This window comes from Cydia splendana, chromosome 12 (genome assembly GCF_910591565.1).
Source record: "Cydia splendana chromosome 12, ilCydSple1.2, whole genome shotgun sequence".
NCBI classification, from domain to species: Eukaryota; Metazoa; Arthropoda; class Insecta; order Lepidoptera; family Tortricidae; genus Cydia; species Cydia splendana.
Genome location: NC_085971.1, coordinates 2463745 through 2480357, shown reverse-complemented (window position 1 = coordinate 2480357; position 16613 = coordinate 2463745). Strand labels below are relative to the sequence as shown.

At 39.1% G+C, this 16613-nt stretch overlaps 1 protein-coding gene across 1 annotated transcript in view; it reads left to right on the top strand.

Annotated features, from left to right (window-relative positions):
* Positions 1-16613, top strand: part of LOC134795331 (opsin-3) — a 51613-nt gene that overhangs the window by 23435 nt on the left and 11565 nt on the right. The window contains exon 5 of the mRNA XM_063767152.1: positions 1408-1547. Coding sequence (XP_063623222.1) covers positions 1408-1547 — 140 coding nt within the window. The remainder of the gene's footprint in view (positions 1-1407; positions 1548-16613) is intronic.

Genomic DNA, 16613 nt, shown 5'->3' with positions numbered 1-16613 from the left:
CCTTATGGCGGCGGCGCGCACGTCTAATCGGCGCTCATATATTTGAGATTATAAACTACATACGTAATAAAATACAATTAAATCAACAAAAAAAAAACAATTAAATGAATCAAATGAACGCTATTAAATATTTATCATTCAAAATCATCACCTAACAGCTAATTTTACCAGCCAACATGAAAACGGGCATTCTAAGATCCGGATCTTAAGTATTTACAACTTTACAAGCGGGCCGGACAACGTCCTTGACGAGTAGCGAAGGAACGAATCGTGGTACTACTACAACCGGTATTGGCACTTACTTATTACCGTTAATAGCTTTAGGAGTAAACTATCAAATAGTGGTATTTGTTGTCAATTGGCTAAACCGATAACACTATTGAATACCGGTATTCGAATACCTCTATTCGGAGCTTAAGTGATATAAATACCCAAATTCAAATTACACCGGTTATACCTCAATAATAACCTGTAGTCAGAATACCGGTAACGGTCCCTGCCCACTGCTGGGCACAGGCCTCCTCTCATGCGCGGGTTATAGTCCCCACGCTAGCCCAATGCGGATTGCTGCTAAACTTGACAAAAAAATCTTGATGTAATTCAACAGTTTTTTATTTTAAAAAACTCAGCACTGGGGATAAACATACATTATTTATGGGGTAATTTATCCCATTCACACGGAACAAGGACAAGACGCCTATATCGTATACCTACATACATATTTTGCCTTTTTCAATACGCTCATAACAAACAAAGTGCTTCTATTTATTGGATCAGAATGATCTGGCAGAAAACTCGAGCTGAATCCTTAAACTAACTTTAACAAAACTTAAATTAGTTGATACCTTCCTATCGGCTGTCCAGAGTGTCCAAATTAATAGGATTTTGTTTTTGTGGAGTTGATAGTGGAACGCTGGATCATCCACTTCAAATCCAAATATGAGGCTCGTCTACGTACAGATGTAGTGCATAATTATTTTCCATCGTATTTTCACGGAAACGTAATACGAACGTGTCTTGCTATTTCGGTCAGTCTCGGGACAAAAAGTACTGACGTTGACTGAAGTAACCAGCATGAACGAACGTTTCCGATAAAATACGATGGAAAACAATTATGCAATACATCACTGTCACTAGTGTAACTTTTGTGATTGGTTTGTTGACTGACAGAGCAAATCAACTTTTTTTCGAACATCGAGCTATGGAGTTTATTGTGAAATAGGTACTTGCATGCGTTTGAAGTTCTTTGCGATTTTTTGAAATATAAATTGTATCCAAAGATCTATCATCTATTGAGCTCTGTACGTTTTTCCTATAACAGTCTAGCGTTTTATATGATGCCTGCATGGTGTCCAACAATTATGTTATCCATAGTTCCATACTCAACATCCCTATTGTTTGTTCCAGAGGGCTTCCTAACGACGTGCTCGTTCGACTTTCTGACTGACGACCAGGACACGAAGGTGTTCGTGGCCTGCATCTTCGTGTGGAGCTACTGCATTCCCATGACGCTCATCTGCTACTTCTACTCCCAGCTCTTCGGTGCGGTAAGTTGTTCTAGGGGTTCTGAAGGGGTTGTTTGTGACGACCAGGAGTCGATGGTCGTGGCATGTGGTCGTGTGGACCCACTGCATCCCCATAACGCTCATCTGCTACTCTATCGCAGCTCTTCGGTGCGGTAAGTTGTTCTAGGGGTTCTGAAGGGGTTGCTTGTGACGCCCAGAAACGCAAAATCATGTTCGATACGCCGAGAGTAGATAATCAAAGTAGAGGTAGCTACTGCCATAAAGATTAAACTAGACCAAAACCTTGTCAATGACCAATAAAATGTTACCTTGACCCTGTCAACATCACTTATTTCCCAATATCCACAACAGTTCCCTATTCATAATCACAAATTCGTCCCACAAATCAATCCCATTGCCATACGGTGCCCGGGAAAGCTTTTTCTTGTTGGCAACGGTCGCCCGCACACACACACACATGTGTTGTGATCGATTCGACTAAACTTGCCTCTAGGGATTTGGCAAATTCATTTGCGTTCACACGTATGTTTTAGGCGAAGTAAATAGGTATGCCCAGTGCGATTAATGGACATTTCACCGGCCACCGAGCGTACCTAACTCGTAAGTACTTTACGTGATCCTTTGGTAAACACGCCAATATCAAATTCAGAGTAGGTAGGTAGTGCAAATCGCCTTAAGTTTATTTGCGTAAGCTACATAAACCTTGTTTTTATATCTCAGATACTACTAAAAATAACAGCTTAATTATCTAAATTTGTTGCAAAAATATTTTTGTATGTCTGTCTTAACAGAGGTAACCCAGGTAACCCTCTTCATTTTCACGCTTAAACCACTGAAGCGATATAGATAGATTAATTAAATGGGGTCAACATTACTTGAGTGATGACAATATTGATGACCACTAATAGTTTCCCCCACATTTAAAAATAGTAGGTTGCCTTGGTCACTCCTCAAATAGGACAACAACAAAAAACATATAACACTGAAGGGAACCCTACCTTCAGTGTTATATCCCTTCCTCGCCAGTTGGGTAAACACATTAAAACCCATGGAACGTTTTAATTACTAAACTCGCATTAAACGACCAGAGAAACGCCCTTACCTGTGATTGATCGTCATTACAGCTTCTAATAAACGCCAATTTCATCAACTCTTTGAACCCACGCTTAATTACAATGTATTCCATTATTGGAATAATGAAAACGGTCCTCTAGGTTAAATCAAACAAAAGAACATTAAGTGACTAACCTATAATCGGCTGTCCCTTCGGCGGGACCCTGGCACAGAGGTCACAGGTACAGCTGTACCTCAATTCGATATCCAATAGAAATACGTAGGTACTACTTAATATAATAAAGAACGTTAGGTTTTAAACTATATCAATACAAAGTTAAATTAAAATTCTACTTTTTTATATAGGTATTTTTGGAAAAGGGAGCTTATACTACCCAGCTGTTTAAGTCAAAATCGCTTATAGAAATTTGAATAATGTTTGGAAATCATCGTGAGTTTATCGTTTTGGAAATCATCGTGAGTTTATCGTTCATATAGTTTATCCAGATTTTTATATCGATTGTCGTTACCATTAGTACCTACCTCCTTACGATGCTAATTTTGTTTTTCTTTTTTTTTCTTTTTTTTTTATAATAGAGGACCTTCTTCGTACCTATTCTGTTTGTTTTCCAGTCATAATGTTCTCTTAATACTCACGAGAGCGAATACTTTTCCTGTACCCATTTCGCTCGTATTTTCACCGCTTAACCATCACGGAAGCGAATTTGTCCAATTCTAAAACGATTCCCTTTAACGTTTACGTTCTACTGTATTCCCTGCTGCAGCATAGCCAATTAAATAGGTCGGAAACGGGTCCTTTCGGGGCTATTACCTATCTTTTCACCGGACACTTTCCGCTATCTCGCTGCTAAGAGGGACAGGGAAACAATATATACCTTTCTCTATCTTACTCAGCAGAAATTGTCCTGAAAACGGATATGTAATAACCCCCTTTTCGGGCATCGTCAACGCACATGGAAGGGAAATTACTTGGTGAAATTCTCAGCTGTCTGGAACAGACCGTCGATTTAGAGAAAGGTTATTTAGAGTTCGGTTTACAAAATGCTAGCTTAAAGAGTTTAAGAGGCAAATGATTTTTGGTTTACGATGACGAGAATCTAGAGTTTAAGAGACAAATGATTTTTGGTTTACGATGACGAGAATCTAACGTGCTTTTGTTTATACTAATTTACATCAGTTGGTAGGTATGTTGGTAGGTCCTAGATGGGTACCGCTGGAGTGACGAAGCCCAAAAAAACCTGACCGCCCTCGGAATACCCAACTGGCGTGAAGTGGCGCAAAATAGGGCAGAGTGGCGGACTAATCTCAGTACCTAAGGGCTATTTTCCCATTGGGTCGGAAGGTTTGTAAATACTAATGCATGTGCTAATTTTTGAGATTAAATTGGCGTGCGGACCACAGGCTCCTCTAGTAAGCTGTGCAGGGTATGATCCCGGTATTAGTTTTCTATAAAACTCAGTCCCGGAACCCGGAATTCCCGGTTCTCACCATTACATTCCGGGAACATTCCCTAAAGCCGTGGCATTTATGACTCGTGGCATCTTCAGTTGATATTTTCTACTATAACTACATAATTCTCTATAATCTAAAAAAATATTAGATTAAACATTAAAAGTACATAATAAGTATTTTCATCAATGGACTAGTAAGCGTGCAAGTCGTTTAAAGTTTAAAACAGTTTAGTTAAACTCCGTTCGGCTGTCGGGCGCACAACTTCGTCTCGGTAGTTTTTTAATATTCTTAACTCGGTCAGTATTCCGTGGATTTGATCAAACTCAGAAAACTTAAGGTTTACTTACGACACAAAATGTATATACTTACATAAAACATCACATGCCGATGGCTTTTACTTAACATAGAAATATATTTGGCCGAAAAGCCATTGCGCGCCGCCGCGAAAAGCGCGCGTATTTTGTTATGAAATGTTATCTCTGCCAAATTGATACAAATACAAACCTAACTTTGCTATTTTAGTTTTTTGGCAAGAATTTGTTAATTGCTGGTAGTTACCTAAATAAAAGTTGTGTGTTCTATTGCGTAAATTTCTCATGCTAGATCTCATCACTCCGAGCGCGGGCCGAGGCATCCGACGTAATTTTCTATGACGGCTGATCGGTGATCACGTGGTGTTTTCCATGGAAAACCAAGCGCCGGTAGCTGGCCCGGCCCCAGCCCGGTCTAGCGTGAGTCATCCTTAATGTATTGAATTGTAAATAAACTGTAGATAGGTACATAAACTATTTTCGTGTATATTTTTCATGCATGACTTGCCGCGCTATTTACGTACAACAGACTCTGTCACGGGGGCACATTTCTTCTTAAATGTACCTACCCGTAAATGTTTCTATGATAACAAATAACTCTTTTTCATAATAATCACTACATGTCCCCAGCAAGCATTATAACTTTTAATAACTTGTAATCCCAATAAACCCAGCAGCAGCAAGCTTTTTTAATTAAAATTTTTCGAAGTTCACAAACAATTTGGGTATCAGAATGGCTACAGTGGGTGACCTCTTTTTACAAGAATCGTTAGAAGAAAAAGCTGCGCAAAACAACTAGAAGATACGATTTTAAAGTTTGTCGCCTCCAACAACGATCGTACGCGAATATTGTACAAAAACATGATTAAAAGTAAATGTAAATTAACAAGTTACTTTTCAGGAATGTATTACCTTCTTATTTTCAGTATAATCGACAGCCAATACATGGGCGTCGCCACCAGGGTGCTATAAATAAAATCTGTAATTAAATGTATGCCCTAAGCCATCGGCCATATAAACTTATTTTAAAAATAAGTGTGATAACATGAATATAAAACTAAAACTAACTACCTACAATTAAAATAACTATTAAAGCTAAAAATTCAAAATACCTATTAAAATTTTGTGCACTTGGTAGGGTGCCCATAACGCAGGCAGCGTTCCCGCGCTGGATTGCTATGGCCAATCTTTGCCCGAGAAAGCTGCCTGCGCGAGGGTCACCTGTGACCTCCCTTAGCCCCCTTATTTTAATATATTTCAGTAATACCAAAAACACAGAAAAACCTAACTAATTATTTTTAAATGATAAAAGAATTAATTTCTAAGAATCTTTCAATCTTTTCCTTGAAGGATTTAAACGTGATCCTCACTTACTTAGTTTTAAACAGAGTACATAATACTAAGAGAAAGGAAGTGAAAAGTTCTTAAAACTCTTAAACAATTAGTTGCAGCAAGTTAGCGAACTGCGAGCTGATGAGATTAATAACAGTTCTAAACTGGATCGCAGCGAGATAGTTTCCATCGCGGGTTAATTTGAGTGAAAGATGCATTTCGGAATGCGGTATTCAGAGTCAAATAGTTGACTTGTACTTGATGCAGTTGGGGCGGGAGCTTCGTCTATTTGATTCGTGTGTCGGTCGTAATCATCTGCAAAAATAATAAGTAATTATGAATGTAATATGGTAATAAGTAACGAAAACGAAATTTTTTTTCGCGCGTAATAGTCGAAAAAATATCACAAGAGACCAATCTCACGAAATCTCACCATGGTCCCGAAAATTCGTGAGATACAGGCTTAATAATACGTTTTACATCCATCCATAACATACATCCTACCTTATATGTTTCTCGCTTGACTTGCTAGGGCGGTAAAGTGCTATGCAGATTTTTCCGCTACATAACATCTATGGTGTGCTACGCCTTGCCACAGCTGTGCATTCCACCATTTCCACCATTATACCGTAACTATAAAAGGAAATCCTCACTTGTACAATTATCTGTAGTACTATTTGGCACAACCATTTAATAAGTTCAGAGTACTCGTCACTCCATACATAGCTAAAAACTCATTTAAATAAAGCGAGCTTTACGAAAACTTATTTGTAGGTAATGAAATTTTAAATTTTATTACAATCCTTATAAGTACCTACACTAAACATGATCATTTCATATAATAGGTAAATTAAAATTAACTTAATTTAAAATCGTATTAAGAGTGTTTACTTAAATCAAGAATCTGAAACGTTAATTTTCACTGTATGTTTAGAACTGATTCTTTATAAGAAAAGATGTTTTAAACTAAGAAAGTTCTTTTTCAACTCCCGATTGGCGAGAAAGTCCAAAGTTTTAAACCAAGTTAGTAACTCACGATAGTTTAACCAATCCATTTAAACTTGGATAATATAGGTATATTTCGCTAAACAGTACCTATAGTAGTATACCCTATAATGGACACGGAACCAGTAATGGGACAAAAAAACACAATTCCTCTAAAATAAGTATATAAAAGTAGTTTATAAACACTGGATATATTTTTATCATAAATAAGAGTCCTAGAGCTGATTATGTTTGAATTTTTATTAAATTCGGTTATTTTTTAAGAAATGTGCGTCAACCCAAAAGTTGTCGTGCCACTGAACAAAAATATCACTAAAAATTCTTAACAACTTCGCTAAGAGAGGTGAGTTAATTTATTAAATTTTAATTAATTAATACTTGATGAAAACTAGAATGTGTTTTGTTAATTGCATTTACCATGAGATAAGGTATACAACACACTATGTTGTGACTCCACAGATGTAAAAAAATAGTGGTATTTGGCCCAATCCCATTATAGGAGCTGTAAAACTGCATACCTCCTATGATGGGACAATTGACATAATGATGCTTGCCATGCCATAATTTCATGTTTTAAACAATACAGAAGTAAAATGTAGTTACGAAATATGTCAACCAGGAGGTATTCTCGGACTTAGGATAAATTAATATCGTTTTTCCAAACTTTTATTTAACTTGCCTTGTTAGTTAGTGTGGGTCAAATCTTGGTAGCTGAATTTGACCCACTTTTCGATTTCCGATTCAGTTGAAATTATGTGTAAGTACGTAATTGAGTATGCAAATCGGATGATAATGCAATATTATGATAACATGCACTTGATCTGATGATGGAGACAGGAGGTGGCCATGGGAACTTTATCGCAATAAACCCTAACTAATTGTGTTTGGGTATATTAGAATTGTCTCGATGAATCTAATACAATAATAATTGGCTGTGGAAAGAAAAATACATTCAGCGATAAAAGCTTATACCAAAAATGGATTTTTTTGCCATAACTTATTCCCCATTTCAAAATTTTATACTGATAGAGCAATGTCCATTATAGGGGGCCCATTACTGGATCCACGTCCATTACCGGGGGCCCATTACTGGAGCTTTGGTGTCCATGACTGGAGAAAAAAAGCATAGTTTTAATTTGTTAATTATGTGGAAACTCATTGCAGTATCTTTGATACAACACGCCTAAAACATGAAAGGCGGATAGGACTTTCATCTTTTAACACGCTAAGCGGAAGACCATTTACATGTACAAGGGAAATTTCATAAATACTCCAAATTTCCTCTTAAATGTCCCATGACTGGTGCTGTTACTATATATACTTAAACTAAAGTAGATGTCATATTAAACTGAAAAAGTGACCAAAACACCGAATAACCATAAAATGAAATCGTACATCGACAAACACCGAACGAAAAGATAAAAAAATTACCTACCGGGATGACATATACTCGTACTACGAAAAGTGACGTGATTTATTTAAGATTCAATTGGCGATTTCTAACAACGATTGTCACCTTCGCTAGACTCCTGGGTAGTGGAGGCCTTCTTCACTTTTGTTATCGTATATGGCATCTATTTCAGTTTATAATTTACATAGTACCGTAAAATGGGGTGAGTAGGGTCAAAACTGAAATTCAAACCTCGATAACATTTTATTTTTACATATGGTGTATAATAAGTGTTCCGGACGTTTGTATTTTAGTTTTTATTTTATTTTGGGTAGTTCCATTTCATAATTTTGACGATAAAGAGGAAAACCCACCTCATCCCGTAGTGCCTCGTATTTGGGGTGAGAGGGGTTTTCATACAAAGGTGATTTTGGAAGATTGTTGGATCGATTTTTTTTTATTATGCGTATTACTATAGCTCCATTTTAAATTGGAATACATTATTTTTGTAGCAGTAGCTTTAAAATACCTTCTCACCCCCCTCTCAACCCTTCTCTCCCCATTCATAACCCAACTCTCCCCGAGACGCAGTGAACGTGTTAAGCACTAAGCCTAAAATAATACAATCAAATATTTATAATATGAGTTGATTTGTTTCCTAGTTAAACACTATATAGGATATTTTCTCAACCCTTAGCCATATTGTGAGAGAGAGATAACTACAGATCATACTTAGCAACTTTTACTGTGGCACCAAGCCCGAACACGTAAAAAATGATAGGATCTCCCATAGAATGTATGAAATAACCAATTTTTGTTTTCGTTTTCGGGGTTGGGCCCATAAGTAAAAAGGGCAGTATATTCAACTCACAAAATAGGGCTAAGGGCTGAGAAACATCATGTTTACTTAGTAGACTAAACTAACCTAAGAACTAAGTAACCAATGTTTTCGCGAAGTGGCATTGGGTATTTGTATTTGAATCGAATGCACGAATTCCTAAACGGAATGGCTCTGGAATGTTATAAAGGAGAAAACGGCTAGCCCGGGCTTGTATCGGCGAGCACAGTCGGTAGATTAGAAGCAGTACGCTTACTAAAGGTCGATATACACAGAAGCATTTGGTATTATAGTACCAAAGATTATGTTAATTACAAAACTGTCTGGGACTGAATTAAATTCGTGATATTTATGATTGATTTCTCGCGCTGTCATTTTATTCCCTTGTTTTTATATAATTTTGACATTGATTTTATAATATGTAATTTATTAATTTTTTGTTACCAATTGTATTTATTTATCTCTTGTTTAAAATTTAATTCATGTTTGTTATATTTTATTTGTACACTTATTGACTTGTCTAAAGTGCTTATTTTAAGCCTACTTGAATAAATATTTTTTGAAGTTGAAGTTTGAAGCGTAGTGGCACGGCTTCAGCTCCCTGCGTAACACGATACGAGCATGTACATCAGATGTATCGAAGAGGCCGAGGTACTTAAAAATATCTAAACCAGCACGTAACGACAATACAGGCGTGTTTAGATATTTGTGAGCTCCTTGACCGCTCCGATGTATCTGACGGCGACTGAACATATTTGTTAAATACCTATCTTTGATAAGTTTATTCTATAATTTATAATGTATTTATATTTGTAATGTATTTATAATGTATTGTTAAATAACTGTATTGAACAAAATGATAATAAAAACAACATTAAAATTAAAACTAAAATTTAACAAATCTTAAATTAACTTATAGGTAAAAAATGCTCCCCATGTCACCTTCGTTTGTTATGGTGCCCAGGAGGCTGGCAGCGTTTCCTTTTTGGATGGCCAGGCTTATTCTCTGGCCGAGGTAGCTGCCAGCCCTCTGGTCACCTGTGGTGTCGATGAGACGCTGGGAAATTTCCTTAAATAAGGCTTTTGCGCTAGGCCCCCACGGTCCCAGAGTCTCTACGCCAAATGGCGCAAATATGTATCCCTCACCGAGGACAGCATATTTGCGCCGCTTGTTCTGTTCTGCGGTTGTAGCCGCAGCTCCCGCCCTGACGGAGGTCGCCTGTAGGTGGGACGGCGCGAGCGTGTCAACGCAGGTGGCGTCCCACACAAGCGTCCTCCCCAGCCTCCACGGAATTAGTGTCATTCCGTCGGGCCGCTTGCCGTCGTCACGTGCGATACCGTTCGGCTCAAGTATGGCCGGCACGCTAACGGAAGCAAGCGCCCTCCGGATGACATCATTCAGGGAGGCATGGCGAGAGATGCGGCCCGCGCTTCTCTGGCAGGACAAGCCGTGGTGGCCCAGCTCGTCAACGTTGGAGCCACAGCGGCAGCGGTGGGGCTCATTGGTTTTGACCCCCAATCGCAGACTGGTAGCGAGTGTGAGGGTCGTTTTCTCTAGGAGGGTGCCTATGTTGGGGGATGGCAAAGCATGAAGCCAGAGCCCTGACTCTGGCTCCGATACGGCTAGGAGACGAGCGCGCTCTGCAGAACTTTGAGTATTATCAATAAGTGCTTTTAGGGTGGCTCTGCAGAGGGGCTCATCCCAAAGTTTTTGTGACTGAACGAAGGCTGGGATTGGATTTTCCGGGCAGGCTTGCGTCCAAGCATTTTTGGCCTCGTTCTGTATTTGGATGCAGATATTGTCGGAAGGAGGGCAAAAAATTTTATTGGCGAGATCTTGCGTGCTGTGGAAAGAGGACAAAAAAGCTGGGAGGGCGATGCTGACAACTTGCCGGATGCCCAGGCCGCCATGACGAATTGGCAAAGAGGCCTGGGTCCAGGCGCGGTTGTCCAGGTTGACGTTGAGGATTGATGAAAGTGTAACTTTAAGGACGGAATCTAGGGGTTCGATGAGATGAGGGTATTTCCAGACAGGGCTGCATCTAAGTATGTATGTAAATTTGGGCACGAAAAGACAAAATTTAATGATTACTAACGCCATGTGTGCATTGATTTTTAGAAGGCGGTCCGAATAAGCTTTGTGAGTATTTAGATGTTCGCTAATGATAGGTTCTATGGATTCTGGGAAGATTGGAGCACCAAGGAGTCTTAAAGAGGTTTTATCTACGATTTTGATATTAGGAGCTAAAGTGTTGAAATTCGAAATAATGTTATGTAGGTCGGTGGTGGGGAGATGATTATTTATATACAGTTCACATTTTGTAAAGTTTAATTCTAATCCTATCGTACTGAAAGAGTCGGTTAGGTTTCTCAAATCATCTAGAACAGACCTCCAATCACCACCTATTGTTCCGTCGTCCAGGTACCACGAATTAAATTTTGAATTTAAGTTGGAAATTATGGGGTGGATGGCAAGGCTGAATATAGCTGGTCCAAGTGGATCGCCCTGCTGACATCCCACTGCTGATGCCAAGCGATGGGTTTTGAAGAGGAGGTTTGAGGATTGATGGTAACATTGCCACAGGTATTTGTAGATAAGAGGTGTGGCATCTTGGATTTGTGTCAGTAGGGCGCCTCTATCGACGGAGTTGAAGGCGTTTTTCACGTCCACTTTCAGCAGCACCTCGCACGAGTCGTCATCGACAAAGGCGCGCGCTGCGTGAACAGCAGCCTCGCAGCCGCCTTTGCTACCGAAACCAAGTTGGCAAGGTTGAAATTTTTTGGTGAGGGATGGAAAAATATGTTTGCAGCAGATTTTAGAACAGATACGCCGAAAGGTAAAGCCCACAGCGATAGGCCTAATGCCACCGTCTTTTTTTTTAAGGGCGCAGAGATTTGCTCCATATAAGATTCTTAAGACCTCGCTGCAGACTTTACCAGACAGCATGAGATTTATAAGTTGGGTGATACTGTCCAATAGACGCTCGCCGGCGTCACCGGTGGCACCGCATAGCAAATCTTTTAGGTGTTGCGGCGAGAGGCCATCGAGGCCACCGGCGGAGCCGTTTTTGAAAGACATAACTGCGGCCAGCACATCTTTCTTATTAGCAACCAGGTGTGGTGCATCGGGCTCCGGGGGTTCAGGCAGGCGGAGGGATGCTGCTGGAAGTGGATGCTTTGACGCTAATGCTGCGACGGTGTCAGGGCAGTCTGGAGCAACAACGTCGCTGGAAAATAGCATTTGAGCGGCTCCCTTAATGTTCCCGTCAATGATTTTTTGCTCGACTACTTTAAATAATTTTGAATCGTCTTTCGTCCCGCGATTTGGTTGAGGGCGAGGAGCTGGGTCTGAGGGGTGGAAGCAATTCGATTTAATTTTTTGCGTGAGAGATATATTGTCCTCACTGTCGGCGGTGTGCAGGATTTGGAAACTGAAAGAGAAAAGCTGGATCCAAGTATCGATGGTATTTTCGTTAACAGTTTTTGAAATTGTTTGGTTTAAAGCGTTTGCCACTGAGATGCGTGCTCCTTTTGGAATTCTTCTGACGATAGCAGTCGCATTTTTTTGTTCACCAAGCCAGGTTAGAAAATTATATGTTGTCTCTAAGTCCGGTGTGTTAAGGTTTACGGGGATATGGGTAGGTCCTGTATTTGCGCATTGTGTCTGAGTTTGGTGGACGCGCGTGATATGGATGTTCAGACCCTTGCTTCCTTTGTATAGGCGGGACTGGGGGCAAAGTGGGCACTGTACGAGGGTTCCAGTGACACTGTTGTGAGAGACATTTTGGTGGGCAGATGAGGATGGAGTCTGCGACATGGGCTGGGAAGCATTCACTAACTACTATATACACATTAATCTAAAAGCTATTACTAAAGTACAGAAAGAAATAAAAATATACAAAAATAATAAAAAACACCGCCACTCCAATGTATCTTTTGAACAAAATTTCCGGAAAAGGGCACACTACTATAGAGAATGTAGGTATAGGACCGTGATAGGATGAAACGTGTAAATAGATGCACTGATTCACGGTATTTCGTATTCGCACTATTTAATGCTGTTTTGTAATCTTGATTACTATAAAGAAGCAAATTTATTTGCAAACATTTCAATTTTCACTCATGACACCAAATGTCAAACGTAAAGATATCCGCAGGCGCCGCAGGCCCGCGCTGTGGTCTCCGCAGAGACGGTGTCGCGATGCCACTTGTCTATTGCGAATCGAATCTTGAGAGATATTAGTAAACTTATAGCATATATGATTTTTTAATTAAAATATGTAGGAGAGCAATAACTTTGGCATGTTGATCCGTTGCCATGTTTTTTTTTTTTAATGTATTTATAATGTATCGGTTCAAGATCAAAATAGAGCGGTTTGGAGAGCACTGGTGGAAATTGTCCACAGCCGTCACGTCCCTCAGTCATGAGAATACGACAAAGAAGTTACATAGAAATAAATACCTTACTATTAACTACGGGGTATAAAACGACCCTACTGTTAACTTCTTCTTCTTCCTCGCGTTATCCCGGCATTTATGCCACGGCTCATGGGAGCCTGGGGTCCCCTTGACAACTCATCTCAAAAATTGACGTAGGCACATAGTTTTACGGAAGCGACTGCCATCTGACCTTCCAACCCGGAGGGGAAACTAGGCCTTATTGGGATTAGCCCGGTTTCCTCACGATGTTTTCCTTCACCGAAAAGGTGAACTGGTAAATATCAACTGATATTTCGTACCTACATAATAAGTTCCGAAAAACTCATTGGTACGAGCCGGGGTGTGAATCCGCGACCTCCGGATTGAAAGTCGCACGCTCTTACCGCTAGGCCACCAGCGCTTTTCTTTGGCCACCAGCGCTTTTTTTTACGACCTTACTGTTAACCACGGGGTAGTGTGCCCTAGCTCCGAACGTCTGCCTCTTTATTCGTTCCCATTGTGCACAATCGCGGACGGAATCGGGTTAGCAATTTTCTTCATAATACAGGTAATCTTCGCTGTCCCTGACAGATGTACTGAACTCGTAATAATATCTACGACGAGACCCGCGGCGGCCATTTTTTCTTCTTTTGTTTAATGGTAATGCCCGACGCGGACGCGGTTACGTTTCATGTCATATTTTTTTTAAAGAAAGAAGATTAGGAAGATACGCTTGCTTTATTTAAGAAAACACGTGTTTTGTCACCGATAACAACAATATTTAATAATCTACGTATTAGGTTTACACAAGCTTAAATAGTTTGTTTACTTTGGAACTTATTAAAATAGTCAAGTATAGCACTGTCATTAAAATTAGGAGCCATAACCATCACATGGTCATCTCGCTGGTCCAGCGCTGGGCCATCGTGTAGGTAGAGGAGCCAATAGACGTAGGAAATACATTAACCCTTCAAGTGGCGCCACCGAAAACGCGAAAACTAGTCAAGTGGCGGGGCCCCGGTGGGTGGTCAGCGCAGATTAAGAAAATTTTACAAAATCGTCGATTTAAGCTTTTCTATGTTTGAAAGTATATTAAATCACATATTGTTAGAATCAGCGTTATATAGGCTATTTGAATATAGCAATTAAATTATTCTAATGTTTATACATTTGGCCAGACGTAATCAAACTCCGGAAGAATGACAATTTTCCAGCTTCCTTGTTAAAAATGACTACAACCATAAAACTAATTGATTATTGGAGGTAATTGATATTTAATTATCAGAGGAAGACTATTATCTTTAAGATTAAATCAATAAAAAAGACCTATGATACAATTTCTTTTTCAAAACAACCTCTTAAAAAACGAGACTGGCCTCGGACTAGGCGGTCGCTCCCGAATCAATGGTCCTCACCAGCAAATTTTATACCAAGTGTTTTTGAGTTTCTTATGGTATGCTATCCTTCTCTAACTCGCTACCTAATTTTGGGCGCTAGAAGAACGTAACTATACTTAAATGCGTTCAATTTCACCTCTAAATACGTCAACACCTCATTAACCACTCACTGGTGGATGACAGTTTACTGGTTTTCGCATCGACCATTCACGGGTTGACCGCCACTTGAAGGGTTAATTATCCAATCTGCCATCTTGACCTCGGGCTGCCACATTGCTGCTCTGTTATATATACTCTTAGACCTTGTTTACCTTTTACCCCTATGTATCGATCGGAAATTAATAACGCGTCCATGCGATACATAGTCGCAGCCGAAGTTGCAATGCAAATAACATAGTATGAGCGCAATGCACGCTATTGATTCAGAATGCAGCCGCAGACCGCTGAAATGTAACTAACAATCAATAGTACATAATATTGTCGTCGGTTACCGCGATACCGAGATAAATCTTTGTAAACGGATTATGATGAACGGATATTAGTTTCTATTCATTATTTTTGTTTAGTCGTTGTTTAGTTTACACGTTGTAATTTATACAGAGGTGAATATATTTTTCCTCCGTATCCCATTGAATTATTTAATTTTATTGCGTGGTTTGTACTAGGTTCAAAAGTTGAAACAGCAATAAAAATACTTTTATCCATAATAAATGTCAAAAAAATATTAATACACCGCTGTAAAGAATTAGAAATTTTGATACGCGATAGTCCCAGCGCCATCTAACGTGATATTTGGTAAAACTTTTTGTATGGAGTAACTATACGAACATTATCATATTATGATTATTTCCATCCGGTTAGCTGAACTGACGGTCACTTAGTTGCTATGCACCTCCTCTTCGCAATGTTATTGACAGCCAGCAGTGACTGGGCGCTACTCGGTTTGATTAGTAGCGGGAGTGGGGCCTTAGGCTGCCTTTCCACTGAGGCGATGAGAGGAGACATGCACCCATCAACGAGCATTGGTTGTAATCCAGCAGAGCGGAGAAGAGATGTGGATTACTCATGTGTCCTCTCCGCTTCAGTGAAAAAGCAGTACCTAATTAAGGTGACCGATTTGTGGTTCGTATTTTTTTTATTTTTTTTTCCATATTATAAATCATATTTTTCGATCTAAATATCAAACCTTTATTCTTAATGCTAAAGAAAGACATACCTTCTCGTTTAATTCTATGATATTAACTAGGCGCTATAATAAGACAAACATAACACGAGTAACTATACTATATAATATAAAATCACCTAATAATGAATGACATTGTACAAAATCCCAAACCATTAAAATGAATTCTAAGAAGGCAGCCATTATATCTAAGTAGGTTTCTTTTAATCAAGTAACATTCTTAAGAATTTTCGCGTACCAATTAAAAATAAAAAGCTGTTTAAGACGAGAGTGTAGGACCCGCGCGAAATCGGCTTTTCATACAAACATAGTCATTTTCCTCTCTGGATATTAACATTATTGAAAATGTTTTGACACTATTTGTTGTATATCAACCACAGCTATGCCCTTACGTTTGATTATCTTCGAATTTTTTATTATTATAAGAGCTACACTACGTTTTTTTTAGCATTAGAAAGAACTTGAAAGAAGGTAAGCGATCTTGACATGGCTTTTAATTGAAAAACGCTTTTTAAAATCAATAACTATTACTTATGAAAGCAGAAGAATATAAATGAACGTATTAGATTCATAATTGTTACATATAAATGTGTTTTTCAATTAAAAGACACATCAAGATTGTTTACCTTATTTCTAATGCTAAAAAAACGAACTATATATAGAAGCATTAAAAAAATTGTATGAAA